This window comes from Peromyscus eremicus, chromosome 3 (genome assembly GCF_949786415.1).
Source record: "Peromyscus eremicus chromosome 3, PerEre_H2_v1, whole genome shotgun sequence".
Lineage (NCBI taxonomy): Eukaryota > Metazoa > Chordata > Mammalia > Rodentia > Cricetidae > Peromyscus > Peromyscus eremicus.
The window spans coordinates 101707449-101725525 of NC_081418.1; the positions used below are offsets into that span (position 1 = coordinate 101707449).

At 46.7% G+C, this 18077-nt stretch overlaps 1 protein-coding gene across 1 annotated transcript in view; it reads right to left on the bottom strand.

The window, feature by feature from the left end:
- The window catches only part of Chchd6 (coiled-coil-helix-coiled-coil-helix domain containing 6), a 212735-nt gene that overhangs the window by 82817 nt on the left and 111841 nt on the right, over positions 1–18077 (bottom strand). The window contains exon 5 of the mRNA XM_059258177.1: positions 11686–11769. Within this exon, the coding sequence (XP_059114160.1) occupies positions 11686–11769 (84 nt within the window). The remainder of the gene's footprint in view (positions 1–11685; positions 11770–18077) is intronic.

Sequence of the window (18077 nt, forward strand, 5' to 3'; positions counted from 1 at the left end):
TTGTCAAAAGGAACACGTGAGATTGATGTGGTATGTAAAGTTCTTCAAGACATTCTGTTATGTTCAAGCTACAAAATAAGTTGCAAAATAAACTATAACCCCATTTGTGAAAATCCATGTCTGTACTGCTGCAGGAAGGCACCCAACAGACAAAACATCTGCAAGACCTGTCCCAGGGCTGAGCTACAGACGGAAAGCCATGCTGTCCATGCTCTCTGGTGTTTTGGCTTTCTGCAAATATACATTATATTTGTAATTCATTTAAAATGTGATGAGGAAAATACTCCAGGTCTCTCCAGGAGAGACCAGCACAGGAGAGTGAGCTGTGTCAGCCCCTCCTGCATGTGGCAGTGTAGAATCTGAACTCCCCTGGAGATGTAAGTACTTATGACCCAGTAATTTTAGGGCTAAATATGCATTTTCCTAGAAAACCAGTTCAGATAGTTCTAATGATGGAAAAATGTGGAGCAACACAATGCAATGACAGGTGATAAGGGGCAGGATCTTGCTAGTTCGATCGAGATAGACTGGATGTGAAAGAAGGTTGAGGGCAGGCTAAGAACTGAAGGACACTGAGACACATCTGTGCTTACAGTCCCACTTTCGCAATTACTGAAACATTACAATACTACTGTAACAGCTTCTGGTCTGAGTAAGTGAGAACTAAGGTAAACAATTGTCATTTCTCTTAAGGGCAGGCTGATTCAGTCAATTTCCTTTTATTCTTTGTGCTTACCTGTATTTTTTTGTTTTTCTTCTTACTATGAACACATTTCAGAAATAAATAATAGGCAACTTAAGAAAAAGGCAATGTTATCCTATGGCTAGATAAACTCCAAGCAGATGGCCCAATAATTCCCATGACACAAGTACCCAGGAAGAGTTTGGAGACTGAGAAGGTGGCAAAGAACACTCAGTGACATTCAGAGAATACTCTTCATCTCATGGGGCCACCTTGGCCTGGCTGTGTATGCTGCTGTCTACTGACCACAGGGTCTTTCAGGCACTGAGCTGTACTCTGTGGGGAAAAAAAGAATCTGGGGAGGCCAAAAGTGAATTAGGTGAGGCCATGATAGGAAACAGCTCTATTGGGATAGCAGTCACATGCTGGCAGCACAGGGGGTCAGAAGGGGCTTCCAGATCAGGCAATGCTTGCCAGGCTGGGGAAGGGCCTAGAGACACAGGCAGAACCCAGACCAGAGTCCTGTAGCCCAGGCTGAGCGAACTTGGCCTTGTCCTGACTGCAGTGAAAAGTCAATGAAGAACACCAGAAAATGTGGCTATACAACTGGATGTTGGATATCCAGAAAAAAGTACAATAGTGGGAGGAAGGACATGGCAGTTCATGAGAGACTAAAGGCTGCCATGATGGAGGGAGGATTAAGGTGGGCCAGGAAACACTAGCTCAGTGATATGAGCAGGACACTTGGGTCCCAGCACTAGCGGCACAGTATATTGAATCCTGATTGTCAGTGTGTCCCTTCTTGGCTCCTACTACCACACCAGCAGGAAATACTAAGAGGTTTACCTGGTCACACCCAGATGATCTAGGCCTGGGAGGAGAGCACTAAAAAGGAAAGGGTGGGAAAGGTCCTGGAGTAGTTATCCAGCTAAAACTATCTGTTTAACCAAGTCCTCCCAGGTGGAATGAGTGGCTCTCCAACCTGTAAGTGTCCATTTAAGAGACTTAAAGTGCTGGGGGGACCACCATACACTGCATATTATGGCTACTGCAGGAATGCACAGAAACCACCTCCAAAGCAGATTCTGAGTGAGTCTGGGCTGAAAAGGACTCTAGCAACACTAAAGGGCAAATGACATAAATCAGTAGCAGCAAGCAGCAGTTTAACCACAGGGCTAGCCCTCGACCTGGGAGGGAACTCCCCTTTGCTAACAGGCTCTCAAAGCATTTATTTTAACGTTTCTAGCTCAGGTTCTATGCACTGAAGGAAGAAAAATGGAACAACTCATTGTCATGAAAAAGCCTGAACTACATGATGATGCCCATGAACTTCAGAACCAAGAATCAACTTCAATGTGACTGTTGGATACAGACTCATACCCCAAACTAATAGAAAGCCAAATATCTTGGAAGAAGATATTTTTGAAAAAAAAAAAAGCAAAAGCATTAATGTCACTTCTCTGAGGTAAGATGAGGACATTGTAGTTACATAAGAATTACATTTTTGAGACTTGTGTGAAGTACATGGGGAGAAAGGCCACGGCTGCTGGGAATTGGCTTTAAGGTGCTTAAATAAACAGCTATGGCACAGCCATAAGCAAACATGCCACAGGGAGGGATGCTTGCTCTACTCCTCTGACTCCATTCAGGAGCCCTCCCCCACGGCAGTGTTGACTCAGTCCTGCAGCAGCTGGCATGGTGCCATCAGCTGCTGAGTACTGAGCCCTGAATTCAGGTGGTAGGGTTTTAGGGCCGAAAACTCTGACTGCTATTGTGACCCCACCCAACTCATGGTACCACTGCTGTGGATGCCCATGCCAGTTCTGTATCTGCTGCCCAGTAGGCTGGTGAAAGTTCTCGCTTCCTGGAGTTGTCTGAGGCTGGAACAAATAGAATGGGAATGACCTGCTGCTTTCCCAGCAAGCACTCAAGCCAGGGCAGCAGTCACTGCTGTCACCCAGCTTTCAGGGTCACTTTGAAGGGTAAAGGAGACGGTCAATGTTTTTGCATGCAGAGTGCGCTCAATAAATATTAACTGCCAGGTACCAGGAAAAGCAGCTTTAGAGATGGGTTTAATTTGCTGTGTATTAACTCATGCAATTGCCAAAGTTACCTAGGAGGTCAGAGCTGCTAGTTTCCTGAGGCAGATTCTCAAGGACCTGGTTCCATCTTTGGTTGTAATTTGATAGCTAAGAAACTTCAGGCTGTTACTTAGCCTCTGTGTGTCTTCATTTTCATATGTGACAAATAATCCTACCGTTCCCAAAGCCATACAACAAAACCTAAGCAATACAAGTCAGGTATTGCACCTAGCACAGAACAGCTGTATAGGTGTGTCAGCGGTCCTAGACTTAGACATCTGTCCCAAAGAATGGCTGCAAGGTTGGGGAGCAGCAGGCTTCCAAGTGTGTAAGAGGTTGTAGTTTTTGTATTCTTCATCTTGGGGAGGTGTCAGGTGGAGGGGTTCTGGCAAAGTACGAGATAAGACTGTATGGCAGGGAAGGGAAGGGGCACAGGGACGCTGGCAGCAGTAATGTAAGTGGTGACAAAGGTGGTGACAAGGGTGGCAGTGCTGGTGGAGATCCAAGAGTGGAGGTGACAGGTAGAGTGAGTGGGTGGTAAGGAGGTGCAAGCGGAGCTGACAGAAGCAGAGAGGGCAGAGGAGGTAAAGATGACAGTGCTGGAGTTGGTACAGGACCTGATGGCAGAGGTGAAGAGAGATGGACATGGTGATGAAGAGGTAGATGAGATTAAAGGTAGAGGAGGAAGAGGGGTGGAGACGGTGAAAATACTGGGTTGCCTCATTCAGCCTTAATATGACGGGATGTGCCTAGTCTCATTGCCACTTGATATGCCATGTCTAGTTGATATTCCTGGGAGGCCTGCTCTTTTCTGGAGGGAAACAGAGAATGAGTGGATCTGGGGGAGAAGGGAGGTGGGAAGGGCTAGGAGGAGAGGAAGGAGGGGAAACTGTGGTCAGGATATAATTTATGAATGAATGAATGAACGAATGAATGAATGAGTGAAAATGGAGGTGATGGAGGTGTAGTGGAGGAGATGGTAGAGGTGGTGGAGGTAGAAGAGGCATAGGTGGTGGATGATGTTGAAGTAGGGTAGAAGGGGTGGAGGGTGGAGATGGTGAAGATGGAGGTGATGGTGGTAGAGGTTGAGAGAGTGGAGGTGAAAATGGATCAGGTGGTAGAGATGACAGAGGTGGTAAAAGAGACTGTAGACGTAGTAGAGGTGGTGAAATGGTACAGAAGTGGTATAGGTGATGGAGGCAATAGTGTAGAGGTAGAGGTGTAGATGAAGGTAGTAGAAATGATGGAGGTGATGGAGGTGGAGGTAGTAAAGGTGGAGAGATGGAGGTGGAGATGGAGAGTTGTTAGAGATGGTGATGGTGGTGGTAGTGGAGGTGGAAATGGTAGATATGGTGGAGAGGACGGAGAAAGTGGAGGCAGAGGTGATGGAGACGATGAAGGTGATGGAGGTAGATGTAGGGATGCCAATCTTGAGTGCCTACTGAGAGTTAATGCTAGAGGAGCACTTAATATGGGTTATGTCACCTCTTCTCATAATGACCCAATGAAGATACCTTATACAGATAAGAAAATGAAGTTTGGGAAGGCCCACTAACTTGATCCTTGATAAGGTGGGTTATGGCTTGAATGTGAACTCTTGCCAACAGACTTGCTTGCATACTTGGTCCCCACATGGAAGCACCACTTTGGGAGGTTGCAAGCCCTCTGAGACAAAGGGCTTAGCTGACAGACACAGGCCACCAAGAATGGACCTTAAGGGTTATATAGTCCAGCCCTGCTTCCACGTCATCTCTGCCTCATGACTGGTCAAGATGTAAGTAAGTTGTGCCACACCCTCCTACCACTATGCCTTCCTTCACCACCAAAAATGGGCTGGCTGTACTCTGAGCCATGAGCTAAAATAAATCCCCACTTAAGTTGAATCTAAAAGGTTTTTGTTCACAGCAAGGAGAAAAATAACCAACATGATTAGTACATATAGTAAGAAAGCACCTAACTCCAGAGACTGGGAGCTTAGCACTCTCCTCATACTACAACAGAAAAACTAGAGGGTCAGTAGACAGAGACCTGAGGACAACAGCAGTTACACTGTTCTATTATCCCTAGCTGGGATCACTAATGGAGGCTTCAGCTAATGCAGGGATACAAGGCAACAGGCTCTAGGCAAAGTCTTCATTATGTAACCTGTAACCAAAGCTAATAGTGCTGTCCCTGTTAAGATGCAGACTCTGAACATTCAAGGTCTTCTGTGATTTGGTAACTCCACAAAGATGTCAATGGTGCTGAAAACCCAGCACTCAATACTGCACTGCATGGTTCTCAAGCCACTCAAGTGCAGGGCTATGTTCTCACAGATGGTAAGAAAGGGCCCAGGGTGTGGGTTTCCAGATCCACTGAATCTTCTGTCTCTTACAATGTGCTAATCCATTTCCATTCAAGGCTCATGAGAACATCCAAGTGAGGTGCCGTGAGCAAAATGAGGCACTGGTGGAGCAGCTGGCAGACAAATGCTTTCACCTAGTCTGGTACCGAGGTAAAAGACTTCTGGACTCAAACATTTTCAGATGTCTCCTTTAGACTATTAGCAGCAGGTTCAGTGGGTGACACATGCGTCCACTTGCTCTGGAGACAGGCTCCTTTCCTCTGTGGCTGATGTCCCTATTTGCCACTGTTCTGGTTTCAGGTCACTGTTCTGTCTTCTCCTCTGTATCCCCACTCTGGTTGCATCTCTCTCAAGGCTTCTCTTTTGGGATCCTTGTCATTTGGTTTCATCTCCACAAAAGTGCCCTGCTCTGCATCTCAATGGCATCTCTGGGCCTGACACAAAGTAGGACTCCTGTGCTCAACAGAGGTGTCTAATGGACATGCCTATACAGCTGTTCTTGCAACAAGAACAAGCTTACTCACCACGTGGACCAAACCTTCACTCCTAGAACCTGTGGCAGACTCTGAAGAAGGCAGCCGTTTGTTTGCATGTCCTCTTTTAACTCTGGACTGGCTTCTGCTGGATTCCTTTCTAAAAGGTGATAGGAAGCTTCCTCCTTCCATATCGACAGGCTTTCCACTCCTTTCTCAATTACCAACATATTCTCCTTGATGAAACTTCTTGAAAAAATGGCCGGCCAACCTGCTTCCTGTATACATGCCAACCTCAGCCCCATAAAGTCCAGTGCTAACAACCTCCCTTGAGATGCTGAAGGGCTCCCAGGCTGTGGCTCACATGTCCTTTACAACCTGCAAACATAGGCTTTCTTGGGCTTGAGCTCTCTGCCCTGCAGCATCAGGCCGGCTTCCCGCATTCTCTTCCAAGCTGATGTAGAAAGGCAGCATGGTGTGGTAGAAGGAGCAGACTCCATCTATCAGCCACATGGCTTCTGGCAGCTTGCTCAGCCTGCTTCTGAGTTCTTCCATTTGTAGAACACATGTAATATAATCTAGTTTGCAGGGCTGGTGCCAGGACTAGTGATAACTTATGAAAGGGGTCTGGCACATGGCACAGACTGGTCTTGTAGGATCTATACTTCCTGCTTGACACTTCTCAATCATCTGCTGGTCATCCTGTCTCATACACATGTCTAGAATTAAACTCACCACTTTCCCTAAGAGCAATGGCTCACATGGCTTTCTTTCCCTAAATGGCACCATTATTCTCCTGGGCTTTCAAGCTCAAATCTCTCTCCAGTTTTCAGTACTTGCAGACCTTACAACTATTTAAGGCCACACTTTTCAGCCAGGTCCATCAAAATCACATGCCAGTCTCTGTTCAGCCTCATCTCCATGGCCTCTGTGTGAGGCACCTCTGCTGAGGCTGGGGCCTCCACCCAGAAATCCCAGCTGCTCCTTGTCCCACCCTTCAGGCTACCATGGGCATCTTGGTTATTCTCCAATACTGTTTCCACTAGGCAGCCTTCTTGGCAAAGCTCCCCTTCTTCCTCTCCAGAAGCCTGAATGCATTTGTTTCCTGTTTATATGCACACGCTTTCCTTTCTTCATTCTGAAAGATACTTACCGAACACCTACTATATGCCAGACACTGCATTCCTGGCCCCCACTAATGAATCACCCTCTCTGAATGACACTGGTCAGGACTGTGCTCAACAATTTTTACAGGAAGAAGAGGGGTCCCATAGACACTAGCAAGTACTGGTCAGCATGGTATATGCTGTGCTACATGCTAGAATTCATGAGAGGGTCCCAGGCCCCAGAAGAGGGGGTGGGGCAGCAGAAGGCACCAGGCACTTCCTGTAGCCTGTCCTCCTCAGTGGCATCCCCTTGTTTCTAATGTCTAACATACTGACAGGTGGACCCTTCCCAGGTCAGAGAGTGACTTTTACCCAACCCATGCATCTTCTTCCAGTCAGGGCTTCTCCTTAGGTAACCAGTGTCCCACCCCTGTGCCACATATCCTCTCCAGTCAGGGCTTCTCCTCAGGTGACCACTGTTCAACTTTGTAACCCACAGGTTTGCTTTGCTGCTTCTGAATTTTATGCATATAGATCACACACTTCTCTTCCACACCTGGCCTCTTTTGCTTCCTTCATAGGGTTTACAGTCTTCACCATTGCTTCCTGTGGATATAGGCTGCTTATACTCGCTCCTGATTGGATAAATGAATGGACTCCATGATTCTGGTCTGAGGCTCTCCTGAGCACAGATGCTAGGAATGCATCTGGAGAATGTCCGTCTGGAGAATCTGCTGGGTCACTGGGAATGTCCGTCTCTGGTTCTAATAGAACTGGACCTCAGTTTTTCTGAAGTGGCTGTGCCAATGTACTCCAATAGCAGTGTCTGAGACTTCAACTGTTCTCACCTCTCCCATGTTGGCCCTTCTGCTGAGGGCACAACAGTTTCACCCTGTGGGTGAAGGTTATGGCTCCCTGGTGTGTACATGCTCACTAGCAAGTGAATACACTCATCAACACCCCAAGAGACAAAGATACCTGTGCGTGGATCAGGCAGGCTTCAGGGAGAGCAGGGACAAAGTGCTGACCATTCATAGGAACAGGCAAGCAGGATGTGTACACAGGGAAGATGGGAAGAGCCAAAGTCCAGGAAGAACACAAATACTTCTGAGGTTTTCTCCCAATTCAGTCTTGGAAGCTAGCCTGCAAGTTTTCTCCTCTGTGCAGCTGCTGAGTTTGGGAAAGGTAAGATGAGGTCTTACAGAACCAGGAGGTCTTTGTGGCCAAGATGCCAGAACACAGGCATCATTTCTCTCTACCCCAGAGGACTCTACAAGGTGGAGCCACACCTTGCCCCAATCCTCACCCCCCCTCCTCTATACCTGAGGCATCCATGAAGCAGAAACACACCTGTCTGGACTATCTCTGCTCCTGGCAGTTGGCCACCATGAATTGATGTGTGATTAATAAATGGTTATGTATTTAAAATTAAAAAGAGGGGAAGGGTGGGAGTAGCATTAAAGAGAATGTATTACTTATGTCAGTATGCATTCTGTTGATTGCTTCACACAAATAATCCCTCATAATAAAATAATGGGCAGATTACCACCCCACCCCACTTCAAGCATAAGAAAACTGAGACTGGAGGATATAAACATCATCTCAGCTCAAGGCTGTTCCATTACCAAGGCAGAACCAGATGATGTCTGGGGGGCCTTAAAGCATACTTGTCCCCTTTCTTACTCAGTCCCATGGGTAGCCACAGTTAGCCACAACCAAGAGGGCTTTTGTCAGCAAAAGCAGTCTATGGGCTTGGAGGTCATTTCAGCCTTTCACAGGAGTTCCTGCCAGAAGAAAATAAAATTCACCGGTTGAAGAGACACTCCAGCCCTGAGAGAACCAATTCCAGGCACAGTAAGTATGGGGATCCTGCCCCAGTTTGTTCATTTCCTAAAAGTCAGAAAATGACAGTTGAGTGCATGCATGTTCAGTGGGAGGGCAGGGAAGATGCCAAGAGGTCCCATAAGCAACACTCTGAAGATGGCTGAGGGTTTTGCCTTCCTAGTGCATGTATCCTCGCACAATAAAAGTGTTCTTGGTGTGTGAGAAGTGCTAGTGTGAACAGGAATTAGCTCCAGCCTCCTGCCCAATGCCTGACCTGTGGGGCTCCTGGCAGGCATTCGTAAAAAGCCTTATGAAGCCCACAGAGGAGGCTTCTCCATCTCAGAGAACAGGAGATGGGGCCAGATTACCATCAGTAATGAAATTCACCCCAGCCTGCATAGGTTCAAGCTCACAGCATGCACGGACCTATGCTCATGCATTAATCCCAAACAGAAGAACTCACTATACCATCATACAGGATCCCAAGTCACTGGCTCCAGGGCAACACTTCCACAAGTACTGCCTACATCAGTCTCCACAGATGACTCCATCTTAAAGACGAGGAACTGGAGACACCGGGAGGAATGGAAACTGCAGCGCAGCAGACACCCTAGCCCGTCAGACTCTGACACCCAGGCTCTGCCAGCTCAGCTGTACTACTGTCCCCTGGGACTAGTATGCCTACAGTTCTCCCTTGGGTGCATGGGAACCTTCCACTGGCCTATGTCCTCAGCAATTCACTGTTCTCCCTGACAAAATTCAACACTCTACACTTATACCTTTCCATGTGGGCACAGGGAGTAAAATTCAGAAAGTTTTGAAAGTACAGCAGCCTCCATTTCCATACTAAGAGACTATTGTGGCAGAATAAACATGGTGGTACAAAAGCACCACACATCTCCTGGACTGTGAGCCTGAACCGTACAGGCTTTCCTTTCCTGTCTGTCCCTGTGGCCAGGGGAGGCCCACATGGAGCCCTGGGACTGATCCCACAAGTGGTAGGTGGCAGGATTCTAGCCTGAGGCCTCCACCATTACACCGTACTCCTGCCTTGCCCACCCTGCATTGCTCAGAGGTCCAGAATGAGCCCATCTCTTCCTGGACAGGAGTCCATTCTCCACACTAGCCCACCTTCCCCAGATGAGGTTCCACTGTCCATGTCTGCTTCATTCCCTCCTAGATCTGGCTCTGCTGCCAGTATCTACACTGAAAGGAAAGAGAAAAGGAAAAGAAAGAAGAGAGGAGAGAAAGAAACAAGGAAGGGAATGTTGAGAGAGGGGGAGGGGAGATGGGGAGGGAGAAGCACGATGGCTGGAAGGTCTGGGAGCTGCAAATGTCAGGGTCTGAGAGTGCTCAACAAACAGAAGTGGAACTGAGGAAAAGCAGCAGCTGATAACGAGATTGTCAGGGGCTGTATTTTCCTCTTCCCAGCCATTACCAGAATAACATTATCCACGGGAAAGATCGAAAACCCTTTTCAGAACTGGTATAGCTAAGCCTCACTCTTTGGCCTCTTCTGTCTTTTGTGGGCTCCCCACAATCTTGCTTCCTTCAGCCTGATCTCCATCTGCCGGGATGTGGGGTGTTTTCCCCTCTATTATTGCCAGCAAAGCACTATCAGAAAGGAGAGCATACTTTAACACCTCCTGAAAGGGAGGAACTATACACAGGCATGTAAAACTCTCCTCTTTCAAAAGCGCCCATCTCTGGTATAAGAAGCCGGGCTCCCCTTTACTAGCAGCAGGGTGGAGGAGAGGATGTGGAAGAGCTAGGTGGGAGAATTGCCTCTCCCTTGGCAGAGCACAAGGCTGGTCTTATGGAGAAAACTGGAGTGCAGGTGGAAGGGGAGAGTGATGAGAGGAAAACAGATTTAGAGGAGGAAAACTGCTACAAGACCATTTCCTTCCACCCTATAGAAGCACGTGCACATGCTCTGAGTAGCCAAGCCCAAAAGAGAGAAGAGAGCACAGCAGGAGACAGAGCACTGTACATACAACTAGAAAGAACAGCTCCATGCCTGAGAACATATGGGTGACTGTGCTAATTAGAGCCATGGCTGGTGAATTTTTTTTAATTCCTTTTTGTAATCTCAAATCACAATTCCTAACATGGCAAGCTACAGTCAAACCTGTGCACGGGCTGCTCTGAGAATGCTGGCTTCTTAAAGGCCTCCTGGCACTGCGCAGGCACGTGCCTAGGACCGCAGGGTGTCACCGTCAGAGCTCGATCCTCAGTGCTGGCTTTCCTCTACATGCCTGGCAGAAGTGGGCAAGCAGGTGGCTGTGAAGCAGGGAGCCACCACCCTCTTGTCCCCATTACCTGGAAATCCAGAAGCCACACTTCTGCCAGGCTTTGCTGTGGCATGCTACAGGAGAAAACCTCCATGGAAAGCGGGCTCCCTCAAGCCAACTGTCACTTCTAAAGCTCCAAACCCTGATGAATGACAGGGAAGACTTGCCTACAATGGCTGGTGGCTCAGGTTGCTTGGTATGAGGGAGAGTACTTTTCTCAGGCAGGAGAGAGAATACTTTTTCTTTTTTAACTTCCCAACCATCTTCTCCCACATTATAAGCCATTTCTTTGGAAAAAAAAAACCTGTCATAATCAGCAAATTAAAGCCCCAAAAATAAGCATGTTATCAAATAAATTTCAATCATCCACTGCCAACATTTAAACAGGTAGAATGCCTGTGACTCTCCTGCATTCCTGGGCTCATCCTCAGAACAGCAGCAAGCGTGCAGCAGCAGAGCACTTTGATCTTCCCAAGTCCCAGGAGAAAATCGATGATACAACTTTAATGCATTTGTACAGCAAGGCTTCATGTTATTATTTTTACCCAATGCAGCTTAACTCAAGTGAAAAAGGTGTACTGGGTCTCAGCACCGCCCTGTGGTGAAAGTGAATTATTTTTCTAAAACTAGATTGTAGCAGTGCCAGCCACATTCACAGAAAATGGCCAATTAAAAAGCAATTATGTCTGTGATTGCAACTTGTTGAAAGGCTGGGATCGTGGTGCTCCTGCGGAGGCAGGAGGATGGGCATGTCCACAGGGTGACTGGTGTTGGGGTAAGCCGGCATGCAGTCTGCTGTTCTTCCCCTACCATGGTGGTGGTGGGGTTCTGGTCAGGTACCTTTGGGACCTACCTGGAGGGAACCAGGCCTGAAGGAACCTTACCTTCTCCTGGATGCGCCCCTGCTGCTCCTTGTAGAAAGTGTCCCGGCGGCTGAGCTCAGCCTCTCTGTTCTCCAGTTCCCTGGCCTAGTTGGAAGAGAACAAAGCCTGTGTTAGCTGGCAGCAGGGAGAAGGCGACTGACATTTCTGTTCACAACAATGCTCAGAGAGAAGAGCAGTGGTAACGCACAGAAAGCCTATGCTGTGGCAGGTCATGCACATGTGTTACGCTCAATTTTCACAACAGCCCTTCAAGGTGGGTAATTAGCACAACCATTTTGCAGATGATAATCACTAACGTTTACTGAATATTTACTATCTGCCAAGTCCTGTTCCACATGCTTCTTGGGCAATTCTAGGTTCCTTCCACTGCTTAAGAGGAAGGTAGAATGTAATAAGTTAATAAGGGTCGAGAGTCACAGTGGATCCCCACGATAGGAGACACAACAGAGGGGCCAAGTTATTCAACAGCCATGCAGAGCAGAGATGAACTTGGGTCTGGCTAAAGCACCAGGCTGCCTCCAACTTCAGTCTGGAAAGAGCAGAGCCTGGCACTGGTTTTGGAGTCCTGATATTGGGTGGTACAACACAACACTGCCTCATATGCTAAGCTGTCATGGCAGGGGTCCCTGTGGACAGCAAGAGAGGCAGAGTTCTAAAGAGGAGGGGATATAGTCCCCTAGGTGGCTAAAGGGTGTGTGTGTGTGTGTGTGTGTGTGTGTGTGTGTGTGTGTGTGTGTGTGTCATTTGAAGCCAGATTAACAGAGCCTCCATCCTTCAGTCATGGTAAAGATGTTGGCTCAGTTAGCCAGGGTGAACAGCCAGGAGCTAACAGCCTTGGGATACAGTCCACTACTCTCTTTAAGTAGCTATATGACTTTGAACAACTTCCTTGCTTGTACAGAACATCTCTCTGGTGCAATAGCTAAAACTAAAACAGAAGTGTCCTCTGCTCCCTACACCTACAAGACTGTTTGAAGGCCTCTACAAAGGTTCCCAGCAGTGGAGTAGCTGGGAGCACGTGCCTCTTACTGGAATACCCACATCTTCATCCTTTTAGGGCTTTCCAGTGCAAGGTATCAAGTTCCACTGCCTCTGTCTTCCCCACACAGATGCAGCCATCAGGGGCCAAGAGCTTGGGACAGTCTGGAGTACCTGGAAGAGGGACATCTCTCCTAATTGCTATCTACCCATATGAGGGCTGTGTGCCCAAACTCCTGGTGGTACTTACTCTTACCATGCCCAAGAGCACAAGCTTATCAATGACTGAGGTCCATTATGAACCTGAATCCACAAGATTTCCAAGTATTGAGCTTTTTATTTTAAGCTACCCTATGATAATCTGCAGATGAGTCTGAATCCCTCAGAAATACAAGGGAAGAAAAGAGGCAAAGATTCTGAAAGCCCCTCTCCTTGGCAATGATATTCCTGCTGGGCCTAGAACCTTTTAGAGCAGCAGCAAACTAAGCAGCAGTGGGAGCTACCTGCATACCAGTGTGAGCATGCATGTGCTGAAGGACTCAAGGAAAGGGCTATGGCTCAAGCAATGTAAGGCCAGGGGCTGGGCAGCAGTATGTCTGAGAGTGGAATTCTGATACCGGCTCTGGCCAGCGGCCTCTCTAGTCTTGGGTAAACTACCTTCCTTGTATATTTCTCCTTAACTGTCAAGTGGAGCAAAGAAACAACTTGTCTCCCCAGAGGCTGAAGAATCTAAAAATCCCAAGAAGGTTCTGGAATGCCAATGCTCCAGCAAAGCTAAACACAGACAAGGGACTACATGAAGGGATTTCTCACAGGATCTTTCAAGAAGGCTCCTGGAATGCCTCTGGAATGCCAATACTCCAGCAAAGCTAAACATAGGCAGTGGACTGAATGCCAGGGATTTCTCACAGGATCTTTCAAAGCACCATGATGAGATGATGAGGCTGTGTCCCAGGCACACAGGCATAGCTAATCTGTGAGGGCCTCTCAGCAGCCCAGAATCAACTGTGAATGATCTCTGGTGCCATCAGAGGAAAAGTGCATCTGATACAATTAAGCAGCCAGTATGGGAGTATCTCGCAGTGCTCAGACCTGCCATTTTCTGACCTGTAGCTCCAGCCAAGCAGAAATATGACATCTGAAGGCAAAGCTATCATGAGACTCTTCAGCTGCCATTCCCTAGAGGCTATTGGGGCAGGAAGGACAAGGAGGCTCATCCAGGCATGTACCCACCCTCCAAATGGCATACTGTGATTCTGTCTCTGGGCAGAGGCTCCTGGAATACTCAGCCAGCAGCCTCTAGGACACACATCAGCAAACAGCTGCAGAAGTAAAGCTCCAGGCAGAGATGCCTCACCATAGACTTACTGCCTAGGCTAGAGACTGGGGCTGACCAAAATCTGCAGGAAAAGACAAAAGCAGGATCAGGGAAGGATGTAATGGGAATTCAGAGAGGGAAAAGTAAGGACAGCCCACTTGACTGGAAGCTCGGTGGCTTGTGCACTTTCTCATGATGTCCCTACCATAGTGCCTACTCTAGTCACCCATGAGGCTGGTAATGAAATCTCCATGGGCAATAATGGACAGGAGGCAATGCAGGGAAGAGAGCCCACAGCAGGCACCCAAAGACTTGATCTTGGTGAATGAAGAGTGCATCAGATAATAGGAGCTCTACTACAAGGCTTACAGTCAACAGGCTTCCTATAACCAGGCATCTCTACAGATGACACTGGAGTGGCCATCATGGTCCCAATAACTGGCTCAGTAATTCCTTGGCTGCTCCCAAGTATCTGTTATGAATGAGCATTCCTGAAAAGGGGCCTTGGCTGTATCACACATGTTCATGGAACTCAGTCCTGGTGGAAAAAGCAAATATGTGTGTAGATAGTCAGTTTCAGAGTCTGATGTGCTGGGGAGACTATTAACCAATAACCTGTGAGCTAGCAAGCTGCTATTTTGTCTAAAAAAAATCCCAACCAAGTCTTCTGGGAAAACAAATACTAAATCAAACCAAGTATGTTGCTTCAAATACACAGGACAAATATCACCATTATGACGTTGTGCACAGTGGAAGGGAGGCTTTGAGCAGGAGTGGAGGGGCTCTTCAGTGGATTAGTAGAGGATCTCCTTCCATCAAGACTATACTGTTAGTTCACACTTTGATGCATTGCTGATGCTCCACACACACAGAAGCAGGAAAAAAAAAAAAAAAAAAAAACCACGCATGCCTGAAAAGACACAGTCAGGTTCAAAACTAAGATTAAAGAACCAACATAGAAGGGACCCACAAAGCAGTAGGCAGAGTGGGAGCCACAGGCCTGCTGGGCTGGGACTGGAGCAGGCCAGGGCAGCCAGAACCTTCCAATCCTGGAGGATAAAAATAAACTCCATCCTACAGAGGAGGGGCAGGAACCAAGCTGGACATCTGGGGCTGAGGGTAAATCCTGAAGCAAAAAGGAGGCATTACAATTTTCCATAGACCCTTCTAGCACATGGTTTTCTGTTTGCTCAATGTAAACAGGTGAGAGGCCCCAGACTCAACCCAGGACAAGCCCAGCACCTGCTTTCTAGGGCCTCTGCAGTTATCATCACAGCTATGCAGACAGAAGGAAGATCTGGGCCTGACCTGGTGGGTACAGGCAGTTAGAAAAATGTCATCAGTACACAAAGGCCATACTGAAGGTGAGCAGGGAAAGAAAGCAGCCAGACAAATCTCACACTGTGAATCTAGACTCACTTAGGTAAGGAAACATCATGGCAAAACCAGTAACCAGACAGATTCACCCCAGATCAAACTAATGTCATGGGACAATATCACAAGGATGAAAAGTTTTTTATTGTGAAAACTTCAAACACAAGACAAAATGATGTAATAAAAAGTCAGATGACATCAATAAGCTGCAACAACCAAGAACTTAGACAGGAGTGTGCACATACACATGCTCAACCACACACAGGCATTCACAAACACCTGTCCCAAGTGTCCCAGCAAGTAACTTCATCTATGTAGATGTCAATGTTGTATTCTAAAGACAAGAACTTTTATTCTCCTAAACAGAACAAAAGTATCACTTAACAAATAAAATTGGTTCCTCATCAAACATGCAGAGTATTAAAATCTCCTATTGATAAGGTATTTTAATATACATGTTAATGTTGCCTCAAAGACAAATGAGTGACTTCTCATTTATAAAAAAGAAATTATGAGCATGAAATAAGCAAACCCCAAAGCATATAAATACTCAAGTCTTCAAAATAAGCACTGCAATGTGATAAGATAAACCCTAAGTACAGGGCAGTAAAAGGAAATAAGCAAAGTGGACGTGGTACAGTTACCCGCCAGAGGCAGCAGGTGGGGATGGCAAACAGGTCTGAAGGGGAAGCTGGGAACTGGCCAGCACAGGTACAATGGCTACCACAGAGGAACAGCATGGACAGAATGGCAGAGGCAAAGGGAAGGGACCCCTAAGAGTACAAGGCAGGCAAGAGGGCAGCAGTGGGCATGGGCAAAGTGAAGATAGGGAGCAAGATATAGAGGTAAGGAGAGAGACAAGGGTTGGAAGAAGGTAGGCAGACACAGTAAGGAGAAAACACTGAAAAAAATTACAGAAAAAAAGAGAGCTGTCACAGGAAATACGTGGTAGAAAGCCTCCAAGAGGCCCAAACTCTCCTCCATTTCCACACTCGGGTCTTGTGTGGTCCCCTTCTCTAAGTGTGGGTTGGACCTGGAGATAGTGCTAATCAACAGAGTATGACAAACATGGTGTGATGTCACTTTGGAGATCTGTGTCTACAAGCCAGTAGTCTGTTTGGCTTCCCTGCTCCCGGTCCCTCTTGCTTACTAACACCCATGAGTTTCTGTGTTAAGAGCTTCCCTAGAGAGACACTCAGATGATAATGAACTGAGGACAGCAAGGAAGGGAGCACTATCAGCAGCCAGCTAGGGGCTGAGGCCTGCAGACCCTCACTTGCTTCCAGCAGCCAGAAGGGAACATGCAAGGCTCCTTCTCCAGTGAGGCCCTGAGCTACAACAGCAGCCATAGAAAATACCTGGACAGCAGAACTAGGAAGCCTGGAGCCTGAAGCACCCACTGAGCCAGATCCCTGATCCAGCAGTACAAACACTACTCACTGACGGAAGCCCCTTAAGTTTTGTAAACTGTATTTAGCAATAGATAAATATGAAAGTTAAGTTGATTGATTTCATCCTTTTGGGAAAAAGAGGATCACTTTGGATAAAAGAAAAACCAAGTAGATGATACTTCCAAGATACCCAGACACCTATACGAACAGTCAAACAGAACACCACCAAACCCTTCACTGGATGGAAATAAATACTGTAATGTATATCACTGTTCACAGAAGGTTTAATATTCAATCAAAACCCTAAAATATGTATGAGAGAGCGAGAGCAGGTGAGAGCAAGTGCACTACCACCACCAAGAGATAAAATAATAGAGACAGATCGCCAACAGCTCCGACATCAGGCTCAGTACACTATCCTGACATGTAAGGGATCTGCAGGGAAAGGCAGAGGTGTATGAAGAGACAAAGAATGTTTACAGTGATAGGAATGGCCTCCAACTAGTACAAATCCTCTGTTAATCTTACTGGGGACTCCTCACATATGGCTTCCTTCTTGTGTCCTTTGAGATTGGACTTCAGCTTCTGCCAGCATGATTATCAAGTGTGGGTCTCTGCGATCTCACACATTGACACTTGTCTAATTTTCCAGGAACCTGCAGCAGAATTTCAAAGCCCTTGCTTTTCTTTCTAGACTTTTTGGCAAACAACCTGAGTGAAGACTACTTCTTATACTCTATTTGAACATCAACTATATGAGTTTCCCCAAGACTGAACCCTAAGTCCCATCATCTGGTCTACAACCTGACAAGCTGGAGCAACAGCAAACAGAGATCCAAACACTCTCTCAACAAAGGGGAAACAACATCCGTACCAGGAAATACCAACAACCTAACTATAGATACTGAGCCCCCATCACAAAACACAAACAACATCAATAACCAAGACAATAGACACTTTGTAAAAATTAGTACTCCCATAATAATATTCCTGAGAAAAGTGATTTAGATGATATACAAAATAATTTCAAAATAACAACAATAAATATGATCTAGGAACTCAAAGAGGATACAACTAAATATGAGAATGAAGACTTTGAAAACAAATACTTGAATGAAATAATGACAATAACTCAAGATATTAAAATATATTTTAATAAAGAGAATCTCTGAAGATATGCCAAAGTGAAATAAGGCAGAAAATGAAAATTTCAAGCAGTTAAAAACTTAGAGGAAAGCCCCAGTGGTAGACTGGATCAAATGGAATACTGAATATGGGACCTAGAAGACAAGGTATAGGAAATGGATCACTCAAAAAACAAAAAGATTAAA